At 37.6% G+C, this 22,688-nt stretch overlaps 4 protein-coding genes and 2 long non-coding RNA genes across 6 annotated transcripts in view; 4 read left to right on the forward strand and 2 right to left on the reverse strand.

The window, feature by feature from the left end:
• Positions 1-13,804, forward strand: part of LOC148739809 (uncharacterized) — a 118,265-nt gene extending 104,461 nt beyond the window's left edge. Inside the window, exon 3 of the long non-coding RNA XR_015996937.1 lies at positions 12,326-13,804. This is a non-coding gene — a long non-coding RNA (uncharacterized LOC148739809). The remainder of the gene's footprint in view (positions 1-12,325) is intronic.
• LOC148739815 (G protein-coupled receptor GRL101-like) lies at positions 441-2,202 on the forward strand. Its single transcript, XM_088750379.1, has 2 exons — positions 441-874; positions 1,092-2,202. The coding sequence occupies exons 1-2, from the start codon at positions 780-782 to the stop codon at positions 2,119-2,121; spliced, it is 1,125 nt and encodes a 374-aa protein (XP_088606505.1). The 5' UTR covers positions 441-779; the 3' UTR covers positions 2,122-2,202.
• LOC148739816 (uncharacterized) lies at positions 3,265-4,648 on the forward strand. The gene is made up of 3 exons (XR_015996263.1): positions 3,265-3,688; positions 4,360-4,425; positions 4,568-4,648. It is a non-coding gene; the product is annotated as an uncharacterized LOC148739816 (long non-coding RNA).
• Positions 5,757-11,905, forward strand: LOC148739817 (uncharacterized). The gene is made up of 10 exons (XM_088747958.1): positions 5,757-5,803; positions 6,683-6,733; positions 7,437-7,487; positions 8,465-8,521; positions 10,332-10,388; positions 10,718-10,762; positions 11,036-11,113; positions 11,256-11,334; positions 11,554-11,610; positions 11,820-11,905. The coding sequence occupies exons 3-10, from the start codon at positions 7,449-7,451 to the stop codon at positions 11,903-11,905; spliced, it is 498 nt and encodes a 165-aa protein (XP_088604084.1). The 5' UTR covers positions 5,757-5,803; positions 6,683-6,733; positions 7,437-7,448.
• A 1,345-nt stretch (positions 13,805-15,149) lies between the features above and the next one.
• Positions 15,150-17,945, reverse strand: LOC148739818 (diacylglycerol kinase theta-like). Its single transcript, XM_088750934.1, has 4 exons — positions 17,896-17,945; positions 17,636-17,689; positions 16,897-16,995; positions 15,150-16,574 (listed from the first exon to the last, which is right to left on the reverse strand). Exons 1-4 carry the CDS (start codon positions 17,902-17,904, stop codon positions 16,461-16,463), a joined length of 276 nt encoding a protein of 91 aa, XP_088607060.1. The 5' UTR covers positions 17,905-17,945; the 3' UTR covers positions 15,150-16,460.
• Positions 17,946-18,414: 469 nt separating this feature from the next.
• LOC148739819 (diacylglycerol kinase theta-like) lies at positions 18,415-21,650 on the reverse strand. Its single transcript, XM_088749573.1, has 6 exons — positions 21,577-21,650; positions 21,169-21,302; positions 20,156-20,465; positions 19,671-19,761; positions 19,105-19,166; positions 18,415-18,475 (listed from the first exon to the last, which is right to left on the reverse strand). The coding sequence occupies exons 1-6, from the start codon at positions 21,648-21,650 to the stop codon at positions 18,415-18,417; spliced, it is 732 nt and encodes a 243-aa protein (XP_088605699.1).
• Positions 21,651-22,688: the final 1,038 nt, after the last annotated feature.

Here is a 22,688-nt window from a genome sequence, read left to right on the forward strand (position 1 = left end):
GCCATTTTACATTATCAACTCAGTTGATAACAGAAAAATTACAAGATTATTGTAATGTTAACTCTGTCATCGATTAAATGTAATGTATCACACCCAATTGCAATCATATCATGTTACCACATTTCATTATTTCTCTTTCATTTCTTTCACCTGTTTAAGATATCTCTCGGAGAACAAAATCGAGGCTCTTCCTTACAAAATATTTGAAGGCGTCAAAAACCTCAAGGCTCTGTGAGTACAGTTAATCACAAATCCAAAATAATTTAGAATACTTGAATTGATGGGAAAAAGTTTAACAGAATCATTTAAAATCTGAGATTTTAGTTCACAAATTTTAATATCAAGTAGATAAAAATAAGCTGATTAACAAAGGAATGTTTAACTGATTTATGTTTGACAAAATCGTGAGACCCTGTCTACTTACTAGCTATGATTGATTATGTTATTCGTTTTAGAGATATCTTCGGCAATAAGATACAAAACGTTTCGAGGACGACTTTCACCTATGCCCAGGAATTGCGATTTTTGTAAGTGTACGGAGAATGTATTATTTTAATCTAAGGAACTAAACTTAGTTGCCTAAATTACAAAGCTGAGCTTTCTTACGAAATATTTAGGGTTCTAGGGTTTTTTCTTTATTTTTCTCGGGTTTTTTTTTTGCGCTTTCTTTCTTTTTAACACTAATAAATGAATTTCATTGTTCTAAATACATTTTTTGGAATGAGCCGAATTCATATTTTTGGTTGAATTTCTTTATAATCCAACTTATTGTTCTCCTGATGATTTTTCAAAACTGCAGGTTTATGCACTACAACCTAATGGCTGAGCTCCCTAGAGGACTTTTCACCCAGCAGTTGACGCACATTATCAGAGTGTAAGATTCCATCCGTAATAAACAATTACTTCAGTCACCCCTCTAAAAGGTTGTTTTAATAACAGAGTATGTTATCAATCAATCAATAATTATTAATTGCTTGCAGATCATTAACCTTTAATGCATCCAGATCACTGAGAGCCCAGTGTTATCTATCCGTGTAAATTTGTTAGTAATGCTAAATATTTCTTCTTGTTTTTTTTTTTTCCAAATCCAGGACTTTGGACACCAACCTAATGTGCTGCCACCTCGATCTTTTCAGGCAGGATGCCGATTGCGACTATTCTTTTAATGACAACTTCGCAAGCTGTCAATCCATGTTCCGTAACCTTGCTCCAAGGAGAAGTCTTTGGGTTGTCGGTCTTCTGTCCCTGTTTGGGTCCGTATTTGTTGTTGGGTGGCAGTATTTTTTCCCTGATAACAATGTGGTCCAGTCTATCATGTTGGTGAATCTGGGTATCTCAGACGGCATCATGGGTATTTACCTTATCATTATAGCTATAAAAGACCTGCAATGGTCGGGGGAATACTACCTGCACGACTATGAGTGGCGCACTGGCTGGTTTTGTCATTTCAATGGCGCCATGTCTATCCTTTCAAGTGAGGTGTCAGTTATGATGATTTCTTTGATTGCATGGGACAGGCTCAAGAACATTGTGTTTCCCTACACTTTTGCAAAAATTACACCAAGGCAGACTCGTATAATGTGTGCAGTCATCTGGTTGGTGGGAGGCGTTATGGCATTCCTTCCCTTGTCTGGAATGCGCTATTTCGGTGACTGGTATTATGGCAAGAACGTAGTGTGCCTGCCCCTTCAGCTTTCCCCGCAATTACAAGAAGGCTGGGAATACTCCACTTCCATCTTTATCGTTTTGAATTTTTCTCTTTTTATCTTCATAATGGTGGCTTACATTGCCATCTTGTTGAAATCATGGTCGTCAAGCAAACAGCTCGGAGCGCATGGAACTATTCGTGAAATACGAGCAAGAGCACAAAGTCCCCAAGCAAAAAGAGAAAGAGCACTTGCCAAAAGAGTCTTCTTCATTATTCTGACCGATTTCCTGTGTTGGATACCAATCATTGCTATCGGCATCAAGTCGCACGTCGAGAAAACATTTGATCCACCTGGAGATCTGGCAGTATGGATTGCAGTGTTCGCTCTGCCGATCAATTCAGCTGTCAACCCATTGCTGTATACGCTTTCTACTCCGCAGGTAACAGGTTTATTTTTTATTACTGTTGAATAGGGCATACTGCCATGTTTAAGTCTGCTTTCGTGTCAGAGCAGGCTGACAACTTAATTTTGTAACTGTGACGGTTGACAAAAAAAAAAAAAAAAAAAAAAAATTGAAAAAGAGTTGATTTTGACCATGGAGACCAACTTAAAGTGCCCATAATGTCTAAAAACGTTTTTCGCTCATCTATTTCTACATTTCACCAAATGAACTTCGGTGAAAAAAATTTCGATTTGGATAAAACGCAGTTTTTTTTACGAATTTTTACAAAGTTCAAAATTCTATTTTCTTGCGGTCGACCCCTACCGCTGATCACAAGAGTAACGTGCTCAAAATGATCACGTGACTGATGCCTGTGACGTAAGTTCAGGAACCTCACTTGACCTTAAGTTTAAAACCAACGTTGTCACAAAGAGCGGCAACGCACCTTTCGGGAATTTGAAACTAAATAGAGACTACTCTGAAGCAAATTCCCACTTGTTTTCAAGTCAGATAGGTCAGAACCCAAAATCACGTGTTCCTGAACCTACGTCACGACGTCACGACTCACTTTAAACCGAGGAAGACTGGTGCGAATGGTGGACCAAAATGGCGGTAAATTGGAATGTCTTTAAGAAATTAGAAAAAAATTGCGTTTTATCCAAATCGAAAATTTTTTTCGCAGAAGTTCATCTGGTGAAATGTAGAATTAGATGAGCGAAAAACATTTTTTGATATTATGGGCAATTTGAATATAATAGAGATTAGTATATACTAAAACAGTGGATAGCGTTGAAGGCGCGCTCTGATTGGCTAGTCAAACTCCGAATATCCTTTGCTATTTACCTCCGAGCAACTCGGGAAAAAATGGCGTGCCGGTTTGCATCCGTGACAAGCGAATAAATCACTCAAATAACGACGAAGCAGTCCCTGAAAACACAGAGAAAGCGACTAAATTTGGTTTGGCCGTGTTTAAAGGTAATGGTAACCGGGAGTTTATCGATAAACCCAATGAGAAAAAGGTTTTGTTTACAAATGCAAATTAATCTTGCGTAACCTCACTTGATCACTTGAAAATCAAAGTTGAATGGTATTTTTTACAGAATGGTTTCAAATACAGAAAGAGTTTGCGACACCATTTGAATAAATGTCGCCTCCAGAGCTAAACAAATGTCTTAGGAAATTTTATCTGTCAGCGAAAAAACGTGACGGCAGTTTTTACAACAAAAAATCACCTACCGCGATCCCAGCCGCGTTAGATCGTTACGCGCGGGAAAATGTTGGAATCGTTGCTGGAATGTATGAATTAAAATAATTTTTTGGTTGTGTATATTATCTCACTGTTTTAGTATATACTAAAACAACTATTCACCTCAGTGTCGGTGGTTAGCGGTGGATATTTACCTCGCCGCTTCGCGGCTTGGTAAATATCCACCACTAACCACCTCCACTTCGGTGAATAGTTGTTAATTATTCAAGAGTCTCACACTAACTATCCCATAAATTTCTGATGTGTAGGTGCAAGCTATACTGAAACCAAAACTGAGGAAGCTGTGGTCCAATGTTCGATCTTTCTTCAACAGAGGGCTAAATCAAGAAGGTACAGTTTTATGTTCTATTTTAAAATACAATGATAACAATAATGGTGTTCCACACCTCGAAATAAACAAACTTTAAGGTTTAACAATTTTTGTGCAAGTTTTCTGTTAGTGCCTTGGTTCAAATTTTTTTGCGTTGAGGGCTTTCAAGGGGGATAAGAGTGAAAATGCTTTGAAATGGTAAAAAGTGATCTGTATTTTTTCATTTTTTATTTTGATTAACTGAGAAAATTATTGAAATGAGCAAAATGGGATTGTAATGAAGAACACGAGGAGCTAAAGCACGAACAGGCAAGGGAGTGACTCTGAATTCAAGGGTAGAAATAGGGGCTAAGGAAGTTTCATGGGGGAAGGGGGGCTTCGGTGGTAGAAATCCTTATTTCAATTAAATTTATGGAGATTGGTATCTCCAAAACCATGTTCTTGGAATGTTGAAACAAATTGGTGCCATTTACCAAACCCATTTTAATAGAAATATGAGCGGACATTTTTAAGTTACTATCAAAATATAAAGCGATAAATCTCTGTCTTCAGTTTCAAGGTAAAGATACAAATCTGACTAGTAGAATGTTTTTCATTGTAATAACTGTTTGGATAAGCCTGGCAGTGGCTTATTCTCTGTTTGGATCATAGAAGATCGAGACAGATTTATTGTTGTTGTTTTATGAAATAGAAGAAGCAGAAAATGATCAGCAGGGACATTTTGGAAATGAAGGTGCACATGCTAACAACGAGGAGGGTAAAGATATAGTTCTTCTCAATGTAATTACCTATGAAATATCCCCTGTCTTCCTCAGCAACCTTTTGTAATGTCACTTATCTATACTTTCTTTTCTTCCCTTTTATAATCTTTTTTTTTTCGCCTATTTTTTTGCCCATAGGAGAACATATTGAAATGCAAGAAATAGAATACCATGAAATCCCAGTAGAGGAAGTCCCTGAATTGCCTCAGCCGCAACTAGGTCAGTACTCCGTCTGTGTACTTATATTAAAACAGCACTTTGCAAAAATTAAATTAAAACAATCAAATGGGAAAAATACCAAGGAAATTATTACACTCGAAAAATTTGCAACCATAATACTGATGTTGATGGTTATGCCGGGATTGACTTTGTAGCTCAACTTCCTTGGCAGGTATATGTAGCCTAATTAACTAAATTTACCAGAATATTTGCAAATTCAATTTGAAATACCTAGGGCGAAACCACGACATTCCTTTCCTACTCTGATACATTCTTTATGTGAGTTTGAACAGAGAAAAGATCGACGAAGGGTTTTCCCACCTGTTATAAATGTGATGAGCTTTGGTGTTATCACTTTTGGTTGATAACTGCATGGAGAGAACCAAGTTCACCTAGCTTTATATTTTTCTTTAGATAACACTAAAAATTCTGGTGACAGTCTTCCTAAGGACTTTCTACCCCCCTACCCTTGAGATCTCCCCCCTTTCCATTAGTAACCTGCATAGTGTATTATAGAAGGAAAGATACCTTCGTACCCATATACGAAACAGCCGTAGTAAACGAATGATACGTCTATATTGATAATTATTATACATTGCTGTCACCATCTGTCTTCTCATTGGCTAAATGCCCACAATTAATTCTGGGAAACAGCACAACCTACAGATTATTCACTAATCCGTACCTACAGATTAGTAAATAATCTGTGGGTTGCGCGCGCAATGTATGATTTCCGGTGGAGCAATGTCTAGTTTACGGACAGCGAAGTAGGAATGGCTTCTCGATTCGCATCATCGACCCAGCGAGAAATTGAGAAATTACTTGAAGGTAAAGATTAGGAAAATACTAACAGATCGACAAAAGTGGCGAATGTGTAATAAAACAATTATTGGATGAGGTGTTTGTGATATCCGGAACAGTCAAGTTCTCGGTTAGTGTTATCAGCCTCAGCCTTCGGCTTCGGCTAATAACACTTACCTCTACCTTGGTTATTCCGGATATCACAAAAACCTCATCCAATAATTGTTTATAATTTTTCTGTTTTAAGTTTTTGGTTTTATTATATGATAAATAACTCCAACTTAAAATATTCCTTAACTTTGTCGACAGCGATGGAACAAGCCTGTAGAGGGGATGAAAGTGCATCTTCCTCAGGTATTATTACTTGTTAATTGAAATAAAACTCACAATCTTGCAGATGTAAATATAGGCTGTGTAACATAACAAGTTTGTATCCATCGAGAACTCCGCTAATTTGACGCGATTTCTAAGCTTTGGTGCAAGTTTTTTACGCTTGCGTGCGTCCAGTTCTGAATGGAAAGCTAACAGTAAACTTGAACAAAAGTATGTAAGGTCTTCTTTTTAATAACTGGATTACTTAGTAATACAATCATCAATCCATAAATAATAGAATACATATATCTTATTGGACGTTTCGCTGTGTAGTAGGGTTGAGTATTTTTGCGGGTTGTGTCGTATTTTGACGAGCCCGTAGGACGAGTCAAAATAGAAATAACGAGTAGAAATACTGAGCAATACGACACACAAAAACGTCTAATATGTTATTTATAATCCAACAAGCCAAATTTTTATTTCAGTGCGGGCGAATTTTTCGGATATTTATTTACGGGGAGTGCGTGACAGAAGTATGCCTAGCCGCGGAACGGACTTGGCGCTTTGTCGTTTTGCTGTTTCTATTTTCTTCCATAAATGCTGAAATACCATTGTCGTCTAGCTGCTTTTCTTCGTTCGATTTATCTAATAAACTTGAATCAATATTTGCTAGCTATTCCGACTCTTCATCGTCAGAAAAATAAATTGCAACTTCAATCCACTTCGTTGCTTGCGCGATTCGAGAAAACCTGTCTAACCGGCTCTCTGAAATACAAATAACGTGTGATATTTGTATTCGTCTTGGGCGTTATCTCTACTCTACGGAGTGTAGTTGGATAATAAACAAGAATATTACAGCATGTATAATGCATTAACCAAAAGCATCATGTAATGGTTTACTCCACTTGTTCCTTGAAACAGATTATGACGATGATTTTGACATCCGACCAGCCACTAAAAAGACTGTAAAAGGTACAAGGTCATTTTAATTTTCATTTATTTTGAAGGAAAGTACACTATTTTAAAGAACATTAAATTAAGGAATACTTTGTACCACCCGAAGTATTGAATGGTACTACCAAGCTGGTGCATGGAATCTTTGACTGTACTGTTTATTTTTCTGTCATACAAACAAGATCGGTATTCTGTATTTTTAACGTCATAATCACTAATCAAATCACAGATTCTAAGTCTGTCTTATGCATGAGTTCATGAGAGTAGGTTGGTATTTCCTTCCTTTCTTACTGAACCTAACGGATCAGCGCAATCAAAAAACCTCTTATTGGCAAGTTTGCGGTTGTCAGAGAAAATTGCCGGTTAAACTGACGAACAAAAGGAAATTGCACAAAACTAGTAGCATGCATGTCAAAGGTGCTCGTAAATAAATGTCTAATTAGGAAATCAGCAACACTTGGTTAAAACCTTCAAAGGATCAATTTTAGTTTGGCTGAATTAAAGTAAGATAATTGTATGAGTATGTTGTAATATCTGAGGCTCGTCAGTGCATGTTGCATAGAGCTATTCTTGCTCTCGTAACAAATTACCTTGTATTGGTACGTAGTTATGTTTATGTCTACTTGTTAGCAAGACTCGAATAAGTTGAGTAATTAACTTTTGAGCCTCTACGAAACAACCAGCAACTCAGTCAAATGAAATGTGCTCTTTAAATCTGCAGTTACTGTTCACCATGGAGAAAGCCAGTACCGACGAAGAAGACAAAAAGAAGGTAATTAATTGTTCACTATTTATGTAAGTAGGAGTGTCTACAGACCAATACAAGGCTCTGATGTTGATAACCTACCTAGTTCTATGAAAGTGCTAGTTTAAATTGAATTAAATACACTTTTTTATGACGGACAGGAGTTGTAGGTATAACCTATAGCTACTGATGCAACATTCAAAATATATCGCGATTATAAGGCGTTTTATCGGTAGAACCCTGATTTACACGATATCATGATATCGATTTACATCGATAACATGAGGTTCAAGGCTGTTAGAAAAAAAATTCTGAGGGAAAGCTAACACCAGCTTGGTCTTTAGTTATTTTTTTATGATTTCTACTTTTTTTTTGTTAACGCTTTGAAAATGTTGACGGGGCAGTTACAAGTAGGTCAAAGGTATGCACTCATCGCACTTATCCCGCACGACGAGAGGTAACAGAGACAAAAGTTATGAAGAAAATTGTTGGTCCTTCAACAAAATTTTAAGAAGTGATAGTAGTCAACAGCTGAATGTCTAAACACCCTCCAAAACTGACGTTATGCTTTGGTGCCCCACCCAGAGTTCTCGATAATTTCAGCGAGTGAAAGAAATCAAATGCAAATAATTCTATTATTGCAGTCTATTTTAAACCTATTGGTGCAGTTCAAGAAGGAAAAATTAAGCCTGAGCCTGGAAAACCCACTAGCGAAGTTAAAAAACAATGAATTGAATTTTTGAACTCCTAATTGTTTAACATATGTCGCCTTTACTCTCGCTAACAGTGCATGCTGTTCATGAACTTGGCATCTTGCTAGCTGGGCCAATTAACTTGCTTAAAAGCGGGCAATGGGTTTTCTATGTAGACCGCTTCATATCTTTATTTGGCAGGAATTGTGTTAGCCTACACAGTGACTGTGAGAGTCCATATGACATTATGACATAAGTCCAAACCATAACCTTGAAGCATTCATAGTTTATTCTAACTTTACTTTCATACAGCTGGCGAATCTAAGGAGCAGGTGGGAAGCGAAGAGATTGCAGGGCCCAGTGACAAAGGTAAAGGAGAGAAAATGATTTTTTACTGGTCATTCAAGGGGTTGAGTCACTTTCTAGGGTATCGAAGCCTCACTTTTACCTTGACAGTCACTGGAAATATTCTACTGGAGATATTGGCTAAAGATTAATGACTTTTTAAAAACGCTTAACTAAAACAAAATATTACTGAGTAACATTGCACTATTCTATCAAATTAATCATTCTCTGAAGAAGCTTAAAAAAGAAGGTAATAACTGACTACCTCTGTAAGTAGAAGTGTTTAACACCGATGGACCGTTCTCGTGTTCAAAATTGTCTAGTTCCTCTAAAGTACTATTTTATTTGGAATTAACTATTATGGTGGATCTACAGACAGAAAACAGAAGTGACTGGAGGCAAGGGTACTTGCAAGAGCTCTTCTTAAATGATAGACAGTCATCGTCAGTGTAACTTACACCTGTTGATACAACAGCTGAAATATATAGCAATTATGGCTGGTCTAAATGAGCACAATACCTTACTATTCATATCATCTGAATACTTTCAATATAAAGTAGTTCTAGAAAAACGAGTGTTTCATTTATTTGCACCTTCATTGAAAGTCATTTTTTCATGATGTTAACGACTAACTACATGTATGCCAATGAACAAAGGCTGATAGTTTCCAAAGAAACTGTTTAGGGCTGCGTCGGTGGGAGTAACGAAATAATTTGGATATATCAACTAAGTTGAAGTGGTAAATTGGCCACCGTAACGATTACAAAAGCTGAAGTTTCAAGCGTTAGCCTTTCGTCGGAGCGAATAGAGGAATTGTGGGTTGTGTGTGCTTTTAAAGGCAGAAAATGGAGCTACGTTATTGGTGGGAACATGGCAACGAGAAAAACAAGATAAAATTAGTGTAATGAAAAGCGTTTGTCGATCCCTGTGGGATTTAGACTGCCGGTTTGAAAGATGAACTTTTGTTCACGATTTTTACGGCTTTCCGTGCTACCTAAGTGTAAGGAAAGACCGCAGATTGCTATATGTTGCTTAGAATGATTAGGTAAATTAAAATGTCTAGCGACTGGTTTCGATGTGTCCTTTTCATTCCTTTCCACGTCTCGAAGGTGTTCTCGGAATCGGTCACCTAGCCTTCTGCCTGTTTCGCCGATGTATATCTTTTTGCAATAAGTGCAAGTTATGCAATAGATTACATTGGCGGAGGTACACGTGAAGTGATCGGTGATCTTAATGGATCGTTTAAGTCCCGATATTTTATCAGTGTTGTGAATGAAAGGACACGTTTTGCATCGTGCACGAGTGCATTTAAAAGTGCCTGGTTGGTCATTAGTCTGAAAAGAACTTCTGACCAAAAAATTGCCTATGTTTTTGTCGCGTTTCAATGAAATGAGGGGAGGCTGCGAAAAGATAGTGCTTGTCTCTGGATCGTTTTGAAGTAATTTAAAGTTTTTAAGAATGATGGATTTAACTGAATGGTTGTGAAGGTGAAACGTGAGAGTGAATGGAATGCGGTCGGAATCTTCCTTATGCGACGTTTGTAGTGCTGAATGTCGATCAATAAGTTGGGCGCGGTGGTAACCCGCTTGAACGACAGAAACAGGGTAACCACGTTTATCGAAAAATTGGCACATCGACTCTTATTTGTGGTGGAAATCAGAGTCATCACTGCATAAACCAGTTTGTTAGTTTTTAATTTGATAGCGGGCAGTTGGCCGGGTCATCTATAAACACCCTAGTAACTAGTTGACGACGTGTTAGCCTATGCAGTGACAGTGACTGCAGTTCTCGATGAAATCCTATGCAACTTTATAACAACTTTACTTTCACACAGCTAGTGAATCTGAGGAGCAGGTGGAGAAAGAAGAGATTCCAGGGCCTAGCGACAAAGGTAAAGGAGAGAATAGTTTTGATAAGTTACTCGAGATGCCAAGGCACCCTGTTATTGAAGAATCTCTTTTATCTTATAAGTCACAGGAAAAGCTATAGTGGAGAATTTTCCAAACACATTCGTAAAACAAAAGAATTTGTTGAAGATTGGGTAACACAAGACTGAACGACTGAGGGCTCGTGTCCTTTTCATCAAATAAAGAATTTTTTTTGAAAGAAGTTTAAGAAGAAAAGTAGGTAATAGTTGACCCCTTATGTAAAAGTTTCGAAGGTTCTAATCAAATCTATATAATTGAATTAACACAATCTATTCTAAATCTATTTGCGCAGGTGATGAAGAAAGTAAGCCTGAGCCTAAAGAGCCAACTGGAAAAGGTAAAAAAAATTAATCGCTTTTCAGGAACTTGAGACTGTCCAACATATCTTGCATTTATTCCCGCCTACAGGACAAGCTTTTTCGTAACTTAACATCCAGCTGAGCCAATTTTCTGGCTTGATAGCGGGCAGTGAGTCAGATGTATATCAAGGCTCCCGTATCTATATGAAGGCATTTGTGTTAGACAACGCAGTGAAAATGACTGTAATTCTCGATGAAATCCTTAAAGGAACTTATAATTCATTCTAATGAACAACTTTGCTTTCACGCAGCTGGTGAACCTGAGGAGCAGATGGAGAGTGAAGAGATTCCAGTGTCTAGTGACCAAGGTAAAGGAGACAGAGAGAGTGGTTATTGATTAGTCCTTAGGAGGTTAAGGCGCTATCTTAATATTATCGAATATTCAGGTTATGTGCTGTCCCTTGTGATCCACCCACAATTCTCGCTCACTTTGCAATATTACAAGTATTCAAATGAACATAATTCAATAAGTTCAATTTCATTTTCAATCGTACTCATGCAGGTCAAGAAGGTGAAAGTAAACCTGAACACAAAAGACCAACTGAAGAAGGTAAAGACAATGATTTGCGAGTTTTAGAAACACATTTTAATACGCTGTATAACATGTGTTATGAGCTTCACAAGTAATTGGGTCAATTTGCTGGCTTAATAGCAGGCCATGGGCCGGGTTTGTTCTGCAGACCACTTATTCACATTCATTTGCCAGCGCACAGAAAAACCGTGACTGTAATTATGCAAAATTGTAATTGTAAACTTTCCTTTCACACAGCTGGTGAGTCTGAGGAGCAAGTAACAAGAGAAGAGATCCCAGTGCCTAGTGACAAAGGTAAAAGTGATTGCGGTTTTGATTAGGTATTTAAGATATTAAAACATTTTGTGAGTTCTTGAAGCATCTTTTTTGACTTGATAATCACCGGGTAAATTCTGGTGGAAAAATTGGTCAAAGGTCTAATAATTATTTAAGAAACTTAAATAGAGACAATATTGAACGATTGAGTCCTAAAGTAACTTTTTTCTATTACATCATTTCTGAAGATGAAGAAGAAGAGAATGCACCTGAGCCTAACATGGACTTCGCAGAGAAAGGTAACTCTCCTTATAAGTTAACCGCCATGTACTAATTGTGGTCTACACAATGCTTCATAAGGTGACGTACAATAAAAAAAAGACTGCTAGGTGGCTATTGGGCTGCACTGAGGAGTTCTCTCGTTCCATATGGTTATAAGTTCATACTTGCGTGTGGTCCTTCATTTACTAACCAGCTTACTGATTGACAATCTGGTCAACTGACTAACTGGCTAGCTGACCAATAAGCTGTGAGATTAAATTAACTAGCTGAGCTGTAGCTGAGTGACAAAGGCTGACTATCTGGCAGATTGTCCGCCTGACCAGTGGGCATGGTTATAGACTAACTGATTTATATTATGGCTTCCTGGACCAAGGTGCTTCATTATACCGATTAACGGACTGCCGGCTCGGTAGATTAAGCAACCAACTGGTTTTGTTTTCAATAATTAATGTGCTTTTTCCCTTTGTCTCAGACATTTAACAAGAGCCAAAAGCATTACCATTAGTATGGACACCTCGAGGGCTACAGAATAATTAAAAGATTCAAGGAAAAGGAAAAATAGTTCTTGAGTAGGAATCTATATGTACTGTCTGTGGCAATATCTCAGTCAGAAAATCTGTTTTTAATTTCTTTTTCTTTGATCAGTTTAATGTTTACATTAGTTAACTAGTAAGCTTGTTGTCTGATATCTTCCTTATATGGTTACATAGGTAGGATATCTAAGTAGACGTATAGTGGCAGTCTATCTTCGTTTCCTATTGTTGTGTTTGTTTTTTGTTTGTTTGTATTTTGTGTTTGTTTGTTTTTTTCAATTGTAACATTTTGTTATGTATATTTTTTGTTTGATTTTTTGTTACGTTTTTTGTCACTTGTAACATGTATGTCCACCTAATATTCAAGTCTATTACTCTTCGCATGTTTCTATAGACCATAGTTCTTAGACCACATTCAAACCTAATGGATAAAGGGAAACACAACGATATCACCGGTGAAGCCAGCCTGAAATCCTGTACAGCTGGTTATACAATTTGTCTTTCGCCTCTTTGACTCTTAAAACATAACTCTTGTAAATTTTGAAACAAAATTTGAAATTTCTCATGGTACAGGCCTGCAACAAGTCGAAAAGGTGGCTACGCTCCCAGTATAATAAGACATTTCAGTCTGCATGCTGATCTATCCATTGAAGTTATTCCCTATTATCAGTAATAATATAGCTGAGTAAATATATTGGTTAGAAATGCTCCACCGGTTTTAGACCTAATGTTTGGCTCATTACCATGGTAATTTTTTAGCTTGTTCAGAGCTTGTTCTCAGTTTAAAAGGGACTCGATGACCTGATTACTTTCCTTCCACACTTCTATCTCAGTTTTTCCCAAAACTGCGATTTCATAATAGGACATGAATCATGATAGCTGACCGATGCAAGTGTTTAATTAACGCTTAAATTAACTTTCGAAAGTTCAGTTTCAATGGTGTCTCTAATTTAGAAAACAGGCAAGCAAATATTGAACAAACACCTAGAATTTAATTGGGGGAGATCCGTTAAATCAATTATCAGAAATTTTTAGCGGCAGTATAACAATGATCTAAAAGCTCATATTAAGAATGTTTTTTTACTCGTTTGAGAGAATCACTGGCCGTATAATTGCTTTTCATTGGAAAGGAAAAGGAAAAAGCATCTATGACAAGAACAACTCAGACACATGTACGCGTCAAGACTATCTCAGAATTTTACTTCTCTCTTTTCCGAATTTTTCTGCTTGATACCAAATTTAGATCAATACATGTAATATTGAAAAGAACAAAAAGGGTTCAGTAATGCGATCACAATAATAGAACATCAACGCGCTTTAATAAGAATTATCAGAAGTTTTTCTAAATTTTTCTGCTTGATACCAAATTCAGATCAGTACATCTAATATTGAAAGAATACAAATAGGCTGATGATGCGATCACAATACTAAAACATCAACGCGCTTTATAAGAATTATCAGAGATCTATCAGTAAAACAAAGACTTAGATAGCTCATATCTAGAATTTTGTTTAACTCGTTTAAGAGTAATTCGCTCTCAGATTGCGTTTTAATCGTTGAGAACGATGAAGCATCTAACATTTGACAAGAAAGACTTAGACGAGTGTACCGGTCAAAACATCATTCACAACATATTTGGTAGCAAGCTGCTAATATAAATAGTTCATTACTTACAGATTACGAATCAAATTGTTTCATTTCACAAGTATCTTTAGTTAAAAATTACAAACTAAGGTAAAAATGCAGAAAAATCGAAAAACTTACTGGTAAAGACGTTACTTATGAAAGATTTGGTAGATATAAAATGATCTAAGTAGCTAATTTTTTGAATTTTTGTAACTCTCATGAGAACATTATGGTAGTTAAAGGTAGAGTGGCGTCATTTCTGCAATGTTTCGACGTTTGTCATTAGCGCAGATTATAAAAAAAAAAAAAAAAAAAAAAAATTAGAAAGATTTTTGGGTAACGCGTAACAACAACAATTTGAATAGTTCATTCCCACAACTGGCATGAGTGAGTTTTACGCAATTTAAATTAAATTAAACTAAATGAATAACTTTCGATGAAAGTAGACAAAAAAGGAAGAGAAAAACAGGAAAATATAACGGGTAAGACGTCGGTTGTTACAGTTTTTTTTATAGGATACAAATGATCTAAATAGCTCATTTTTATAATTTTATAACTCGTTTACGAACATTATAATCATTGGGAGTTGCAGTGACGTCTGTCACTTTTATAACATTATTCGTCATTATTATTGATTTTAACCATAACACAAAAAAAAAGAAAGAAAGAAGGTCTTTGGATACCACAAAAATAGGTATTTGGTAGCGTTTTGAAGTCTAATTTTGTAGGTCATTTTTAAAATTTATTTAACTCATATCGAGAATTCTAGTTCATTGTATTATGTGGTATTCAAACTGTTTGAAAGCTTTGTTCAAACGTGTTCGTCAAACACGACTAGTTTACTGTAAGAATATCTTTGAAGCAAAAGTGGCATTTAGAGGAAAATGACACCAAGTTAAGATTTATTGTAAAACGAAGCCTTCAATAAAACATCTGAAAGACCTTACACATGAGCCCGTTCATGGTTTACCCTTTCGGAAGTTTCGAGGTCTCGCTTCAATTTCATTCACAGTATGGATTATGAGTAACAATGGCCTGTCTTAAAGTGAACTGATACAAAAATGATTTCTGTATCTCTTGTCCTAAGCGAACCTTGATTGCACTGGGTGAGGGGGTAAGTAAATGGCCTTGAATTACTCATAATATCGAACATTCGTTTTAATAAATTATTCAGTTTGAATGTTTCTTAATTCGAAGAAAGGCGTTACCTCTCTTCTCCGAGCCCAACAACCGCTTTGCCTCTAAAGAGAACAAAAAAAAAAAAATGCCATGAAAAGGTTACTTCACAAATTTAATTCCTTCGGAACACAACTACATCAATCTACTTTTTTTTTTAATGACACATTCCAATAGATTTAAAGGCACAAATGTTTATTTGTTTGAAAATGGATACTTCAACGGCTAACCTGTTTTTGTACAAATAATTACAAGTACAACATTCATTTAAAAACATATTCGAACATAAATTCTCTTCAAATTTTCAGTTCTTTTCCTTATAAATTGGTGGGGCAAGCTAAGCTTTGAACTCCACCTCAAGACAGAGGTTTTATCACTTTAATTTGTGCTTTTGACATGACTGTATAATAGCATGGTATGAGTTTGGTTCTTTAGCGCGTATTGTCGACTACGACGGCTATCCGCTTTTACTAGCGAGTAGAGAAAGACCGAGTGTGGCTGAGACGCAGTTTCTGAATTACTTTATACCACTTCAATGAAGGTATTGTGGCCGTTGCTAGAAATGGAGTCCAACAGCAGAAATGGTAACAGAGCTGAAGAACGTATGCGCACGCGCCAGACTTTTCCGCAGGAAAACTGATTTTGAGTCGTTTGCCTTGTTGATTTTCAATTCTGTTGCTTCTAGGCGTCGTTTTCCTTGCCGCTTTTGTTTTACAGAAAACTTCAAAAACTTTGTACACCCCTTAAATATTTTCCAAAATAAATTTTCTCGTTTAAAACTTTGGAAATAGGAAAATGTCTTCGACGACAACAAAATGCCTTGGTTTGAAATGTTAGCTCCTTTTTCTTTCCGAAAATTTCGCTAAATTTTAAACCACGTATGCTTGAGCCCGCGTTGTTGACCGCGTACCTTTGACGTAACATTTCGTTTTTAAGCTCTGTCATGAAAGGTAAGTTACACCGAAGAGGTTCGAGTGGTGACGCCTGATGAAGACGTATTTTAGTCCGAACTATTTATATTTACAGACGTCAGCAAGACAGCGTACACCCAGAGCTATACAAATGACAATAGTTTTCTTCAAAATTTAAAATTACATTTTCTCGGCTGAAACAATACCTTACTAGATGAACTTTGCAAGAAAAACAAGTGAAATATAAATCAAAGCTGGTACAAATCTTCAGTATAGTTTCTAATGAAGCGGCTATAATTGTGAGTCACTTTTATATGTAAGATTATTTTCTTCCGTGAGAAAAGGCCCGGGAAAACTCTGTTTAATCGTCATAAAAATTAGTTCTCGTTGCGCTGGGACTTGAAGGACGACGAGACGAGCTTGAAGGTCTTCTTAGGTTTTTCACTTTAACTTTCCTCTTTGAAAGCATCAGTGCCTAAAGAAAACAAGAAGTAAAATGAACTAGAGAGGAAATTTCGAGAAGTGTTCGTTAGCCGTTTTTGCTCTACCAATATATATATATATATATATAAACCTCTTAGTAAGAACTCTGACTAAAGTAGTCCGTTATAAACTTTAACTGAATTCTTGGATGTCAAAGTTAAACAAAACACATATGCTTCTTAGCTAAAAGAAGGATAAGATTAAATTGGTTTCCGGGATGTCCCACGTGCAACTTTATCACTGAAATCCGAGCCTTTTATTTTCTCCGGCCAGTAGTCTTTAACAAAGTTATTACACGGTTTTCTGTACAATACCTGTGTTAGTATGGGCCGCACGATCACATTACCCGGAGGCTGCATCCAAGGCTCGCCATCTATTTGTACAGGCATCTCTGATTTTAATTTGATATTTATCTGTAATAAAAATCATAATAATGGATAAAAAAGGATCGAAGTGCGTGAATAAAGAGGGTCAGTTTCTAAAGAAACTGTGCTGCTGCGTCGGTGGAGATATTAGAACATAATTTGGTTTTATCAGCTGAGTTGATATTATAGATTGACCACCATGGATGGTGTTTGAAGCTGACGTTTCGAGCGTTAGTCCCTCGTTAGAGCGAATGGTGGAATTATGAGTTGTGTATTTTCTATACAAAGAAATGGAACTACGCTATTGGAGCAATTTTGCTGTCTTTGAGAAATTTACTCAGGCTCATTAACACCCAACTGCACTCGAAATCGTGTCATTGCCTATACTTATTGGTTACTTGGGCAAAATACCCTATTTTTCCCTAGCCGATGTTCGAAAACCAGAGCTCGCGCTCTTTCTTCTCAGGGGGGAACGAAAAAGAATAGCCCACGTGTAGCCGTAGCCGTACTCTTCCCGCCCCGTGGAGAAACAACAGGGAGGGTACGGTTACACGTAGGCTTGGGGAAGGGTGGAAATCATTCTTCGCCAACATGGTAATGTACAAACAAGAATGACAAGATAACAATAAGAGAGAATAACTCACTTATGGCTTCAATTGTCTACTGGATTACAACGAGAAATCTTTACCTGGGCTCCCTGTGCCAGTCGGATACCAGTCCTGATTCCACTTTGAATTTGACCCTATAAGTAAAAAAGAAAAAAAAAACACTCATCTTCATATTCACTGCTAAATGAAAACGTTTCCGATCCACATACGTAAGAAATGACAAGGCTGGGTACAAAAAATAAGGCAGTTAGTAGTGAAACATCACGTGGTGCAGATTGGAGAGAATCCACCTGCTGATGTTAGGGCATAAAAGGCAAAGCGGGTAGTGATTCTGACTTACCATGTGCATGACTCCCTGAAGTCCAACTACCTCCACAAGACCGTCACAGTGACAAGCTGAGGCATAACCCTGCAAACAGAGTCAGCAATTCTCACTTAAGAGTCGAAGAGGAATCTGGGATCGCATCTGTTTTGATTACCTTTGCTTTGCGATTGGTCCAGATATCTCAAGTCATCATCTGAACTAATCAGGAACAAAACCAAAACCACCCTGTTTTGGTCATTTGCAACATCCGTACTCACACATGATGGCGTTCTCGTTGGCTACATGTACTTGCAATTTTGTCTTTTCAGGTTGGCCCTTGTGATTACTTCTGTGTAGGTGTTCTTAAACAATATATCGGTCGGTATATCGGGCGAGAGTTGGTCGATACTCGACCGATGCTCATTTGAGACTCGGTCGAGACTCGATTGATATATCGGCCGAGATGTATGTCGGCCGATATAGCGATTGACTCGACTGCGTGTTTTTAAAGACCTCACTTGCCTGGGACAAAAAGGACTGAGATCAATGCTAAATTCAAGTCGTATTACATACATCTTCTTTGTCTGGTCCCCATGCATCCGTACCTGCTCCCCAACTAGTCGGACAAAAAAAATTATAAAAAATTAAAGGGAAAACTAAATGCAAATGAAAACAAAATCCCTCACGTGTATAGAAGCGATACTCGCCCCTGAACTGCTACCAATGAAAAATCAGAAAAGAAAACTTTAAAGTTCAACTTTAACTAGATTTAAACCCATGCCTTCTAGCCAGATACAGTCTGGGTGCTACATCCGACCGGGCTGCACAGTCACATGACGGGCGCGAGATAATTAGGCCATTTTCGATTTATTAAAATTCTAACATGGCTCTGAGGCTTGGAGGTATACAACTAAAGAAATTGATTATTCATCCCTCAACCTCGATGTTGTTCCTTCGTTTTGTTCCCCCAATCCTGGCAGCCAAGTTTGAATTTTGATATATCGAAAATGGCCACTTTTTGTAAGTTCTTCGTTTCCGTAAAGGAATCAGATTTTAATGAAATGAAATACATCATGTTGACCTAAATTAGTACTATTTTGACTTCAGGATGAAAACAGAGCATCTTAAAATTACGCTTTGAAACCGATTTTAATCTGTTTTCTCAATCCACTCAATTGGAAATTTCACCACTGCAACACTGATTCGAATTCTTTTGACTGACTTCAACTTCCAGCTTTCACTAACCTGCCTATGTTAAGAATAACAATTCCTTCTTGTGTTGGTAAGTCAATTTTTTTGCCATCAATCTGTAGCGATACAGAAAATAACAAATGAAGATGCTGAGAAACGAGAGAAAGATAGATCACTGGAACCGTAAAGAGTACAACAGGCTAAAAGGAACAACGAATACTCCAAAAACCTTCTCATTCGGGCGTTAAGTTTTTAAGACAAACGTCTTCAACTACTTGGCGTTCAATCACTCAGTGTTGAATACAACTGACAAACGATGATGATTTTAGGACAACACTCAATATCAAATGAGTTAAGTTTAAACAAGACAGACACCTTCCCAATGTAGGAGCTTTTAATGCTTTCGCAAAGTGAGGCTACTGTAACTATTGCTATTCCACCTGATTGTGATGCTAATTCATCGTAGATTAACATCCTCCCCCTTTCCTTTTCGCGGGATTTTGTCGGGTTTATTCGGCCGTTCGCTGTGGGTGAAGAGACGCTTTCTAAGAACACCGAATTCATCCCATGAAGGCAACCATGTAAGCTATTCCAATATCTTCGTTCTACAGATTAATCACCTCTATTTCAACTTCGTGAGTAAATGTCCGCGAGTAGCCTTTGACCATTTTCTTTATCCCTGCTCTAAAGTAAACTCCTTTGTTATGAAACCTGAAAAAGGAAAATCCCAGAATCAACGAACTCTTACTTACAATAAATCATAAAACGCAAGGTCGAAGTTTTCTAACCTATCCACTTTCAAAAGCGCTTACGATGGAAGTTAAAATATATTGGACGTTTGACTGCTCCGTGTCCGTTAATAACCTTTGGAGGGTAGGAAGGGGGGGGGGGTAGTCTGTAAGACATCTAAAATTATAAATAGAGGTGGGTACGCACATTCCCACAGACGAATTCGAAATACAGACGACAAAGAGAACAACTCAGAAGACTTTATTGTTATCAATTGCAGGTGCCATCCAATAGCCTTAGCAATCAACACTGTTCCTTAAATCAAGCGGATGCAAAACTACTGTAACAAGTAGATTTACCTTTTTTGCATCCACACCTGCTATGGAATTTATCAGGTGCTTCCTCTCTCTGAAGATGAAAATCTAAACAAAGCACAGCTCCAGTTCCGATGCCAAAGTAGTTATTCATCGTAAAAATACTAGAATCGTCCTCTCTTCCTCCCATCGAACCAAGTGCGCTGTCGTTTGACAGTGTGTCAGGAACGTTAGTGTCCACGGAGTCAAAAATGACACACCATCTATCAAGAAACACTTTGTGAGCCTGGTCAATGGCCATGAGTAGCGATACAGGACTCTCACCGCCAGAGTAACCACTTCCCCAATGAAGGATACGAGAGAGATCATTACCTGTACGTTTACAATCTAATTTAGTTTCCCAAACATTATCTATCCACTAAGAAGAACACTAGAGAGATCAGTACATGCAAGCTGAGAATCTCATCCAACTTCCATCTCAATCTGTATCCACTAACGAAATCACCACAAAGAAATTATATATCGCGAGAGGGGAGTGGGCATCAGTCCTTCCCAACAGAGTATAAAGGGGGAACATTACAAATTGACTTAGGAATCTCAAGAATATTAAAATCCCTTATGGGCGATGAGTAATGGCCTGTCCCGAAGTCGAGGATCTCAGGCAATTTCCAACCTATTCTCCATCTACTATGCTCCGAGGAAGGGCTAACGATTGAAACGACAGCTTTTCAAATCCGTCATAGCGGTTTGTCTTTCACTGTAAACCTCTAGTTGTCAATCACGTGCTGGAAACGCTCATTTAATTGTCACACGAAGCATTAAGCTTCGAATAATTATCGATGATCGTTCGTTGATCTTCTTTTAAATACAAGGGCTGTTAAGGCCTAAAAAATTAATCTGGAAAGTCGAGGTTAGTTTTAGATTTCCATCCGATCGACCAAGTTTGTCGCAAGGGTCTTGAGATCGATCACACAGCCCATTACAACAAAACCTACACAAGGCTTTATGTTCGACTCTGGAAAGAAATTTTCTCTAACTCGCAGTTTACAGGAGTCACTTGTAACAATCCACTTACCAGTGCCAAGAGGAAGTACTGCTGATGCAGGTAACTTACACTTCAACTCTTGCACAACATCATCCAAACACGACAACAACCAGCCAACTGTCTCATCGCCACCACAGATCAAGACACGAAAATCAGGAATAGATCTGAAAGCATAAAATCTGAAACAAACACAATAATCAATTCTAGACCACGGGACAAAGATGAGACAAGAAAACAAGGCTCGTAGCATTGGGTATAAAATAGCTCTAACTGATCAAGATGCAACCTAAACGACAAAATTAGATTTGTATCACTTAATTTTTGCTACGTAAATACACAAATCAGTTTTCGAACTGCTACGTACTTAGTAATGAATAAACTTCAACTTCAATTGCAAAATACAGTTTTCTAGATACGAAGGGCAGGAGTTTAACATACCCTAATAATGGGCCTCCTTCTGTGAGGCTGTACACTTGATGAGGGTTGAGCAGTCTCTGGAAAGCTGCTGACATGTCGGCCCCCTGACCACCTCCACTTCTGGAGTTAACCAGCACTAGAAGGGGTTGGCTTCCAGAGAGGAAAAGCCCAGGCTACAACAAGGAAGAAACAAAAACGACCGGATAAGCATAACTCCTTTTTTGATTAAGGTCGATCCTTTTTTTTTTTAGCTTTTTTTTAAGTACTTCCAGAAATACTCTAGAGAAAAACCTTTGCTCTTGAATTTGCAGCTACTTACATGAATAGTGGGTAGAACTCTCACAAACAGCTCTTTGTTGTCCATAGTGGAGTTTTTCAATTTATTTACAGCATCTGCTGCTGTGTCAGCGGCAGGAAATAACACAAACACCATACCTGGAAAGAGTTACAATGTCAACATTGGATGACGTATTTAACGGTAAAAAACTACACAAAGAAAAGAAAAAAATAAACTTCCTCAGTCGTTTTTGTCATATGACCAGCTTCGCGAGCGAGTGTTTTTATGCCATTCCTGATTTCTGATTGACACAAGCGGCGGTTCTACTCTCGCAGGATTGTCTATCAAATTCCACAAAGTAAAACTCAATGACTTATCTTTGAGTTATCAAAGATAAGTCATTGATATCTATCAAATGCATTATCTTCCATCCACGGCGTAAACAGATTGATCTCTCCAAAGTTAACATCTATATAAATAACACTCCTGTAACCCGGGTGGAGAAATGTCATTGTATAATTAAATGCAGCCGGTTTACATGCCACGTAATTCTTAGGCAGTCTCGTATGCCACCAGGCAGCAGTAATGGAATTTCAAAGTAAGCATTGCAGTTTGTCAAAACGAAGAAAAGCAGGTAAGACATTAAATATGGAAAAAAAAAAAGGACATAGCACTCGGTCCAAATGCTTCATCAAACAGAGGTAACCCCGCTTTCTTATAAATTAACAATAGGACAAAACCTTAAACGAGATCAAAGCTAATCAGAACGCAGGATTCGCCTTATCTTGCCCACCGGCACTGCCAGCGATAGTAGCGAGCTTAAGATCCGAAGATGGCAAACACCTGGGACGGTAAG

Source organism: Stylophora pistillata, chromosome 2 (assembly GCF_964205215.1).
Source record: "Stylophora pistillata chromosome 2, jaStyPist1.2, whole genome shotgun sequence".
Classification (NCBI taxonomy): Eukaryota; Metazoa; Cnidaria; class Anthozoa; order Scleractinia; family Pocilloporidae; genus Stylophora; species Stylophora pistillata.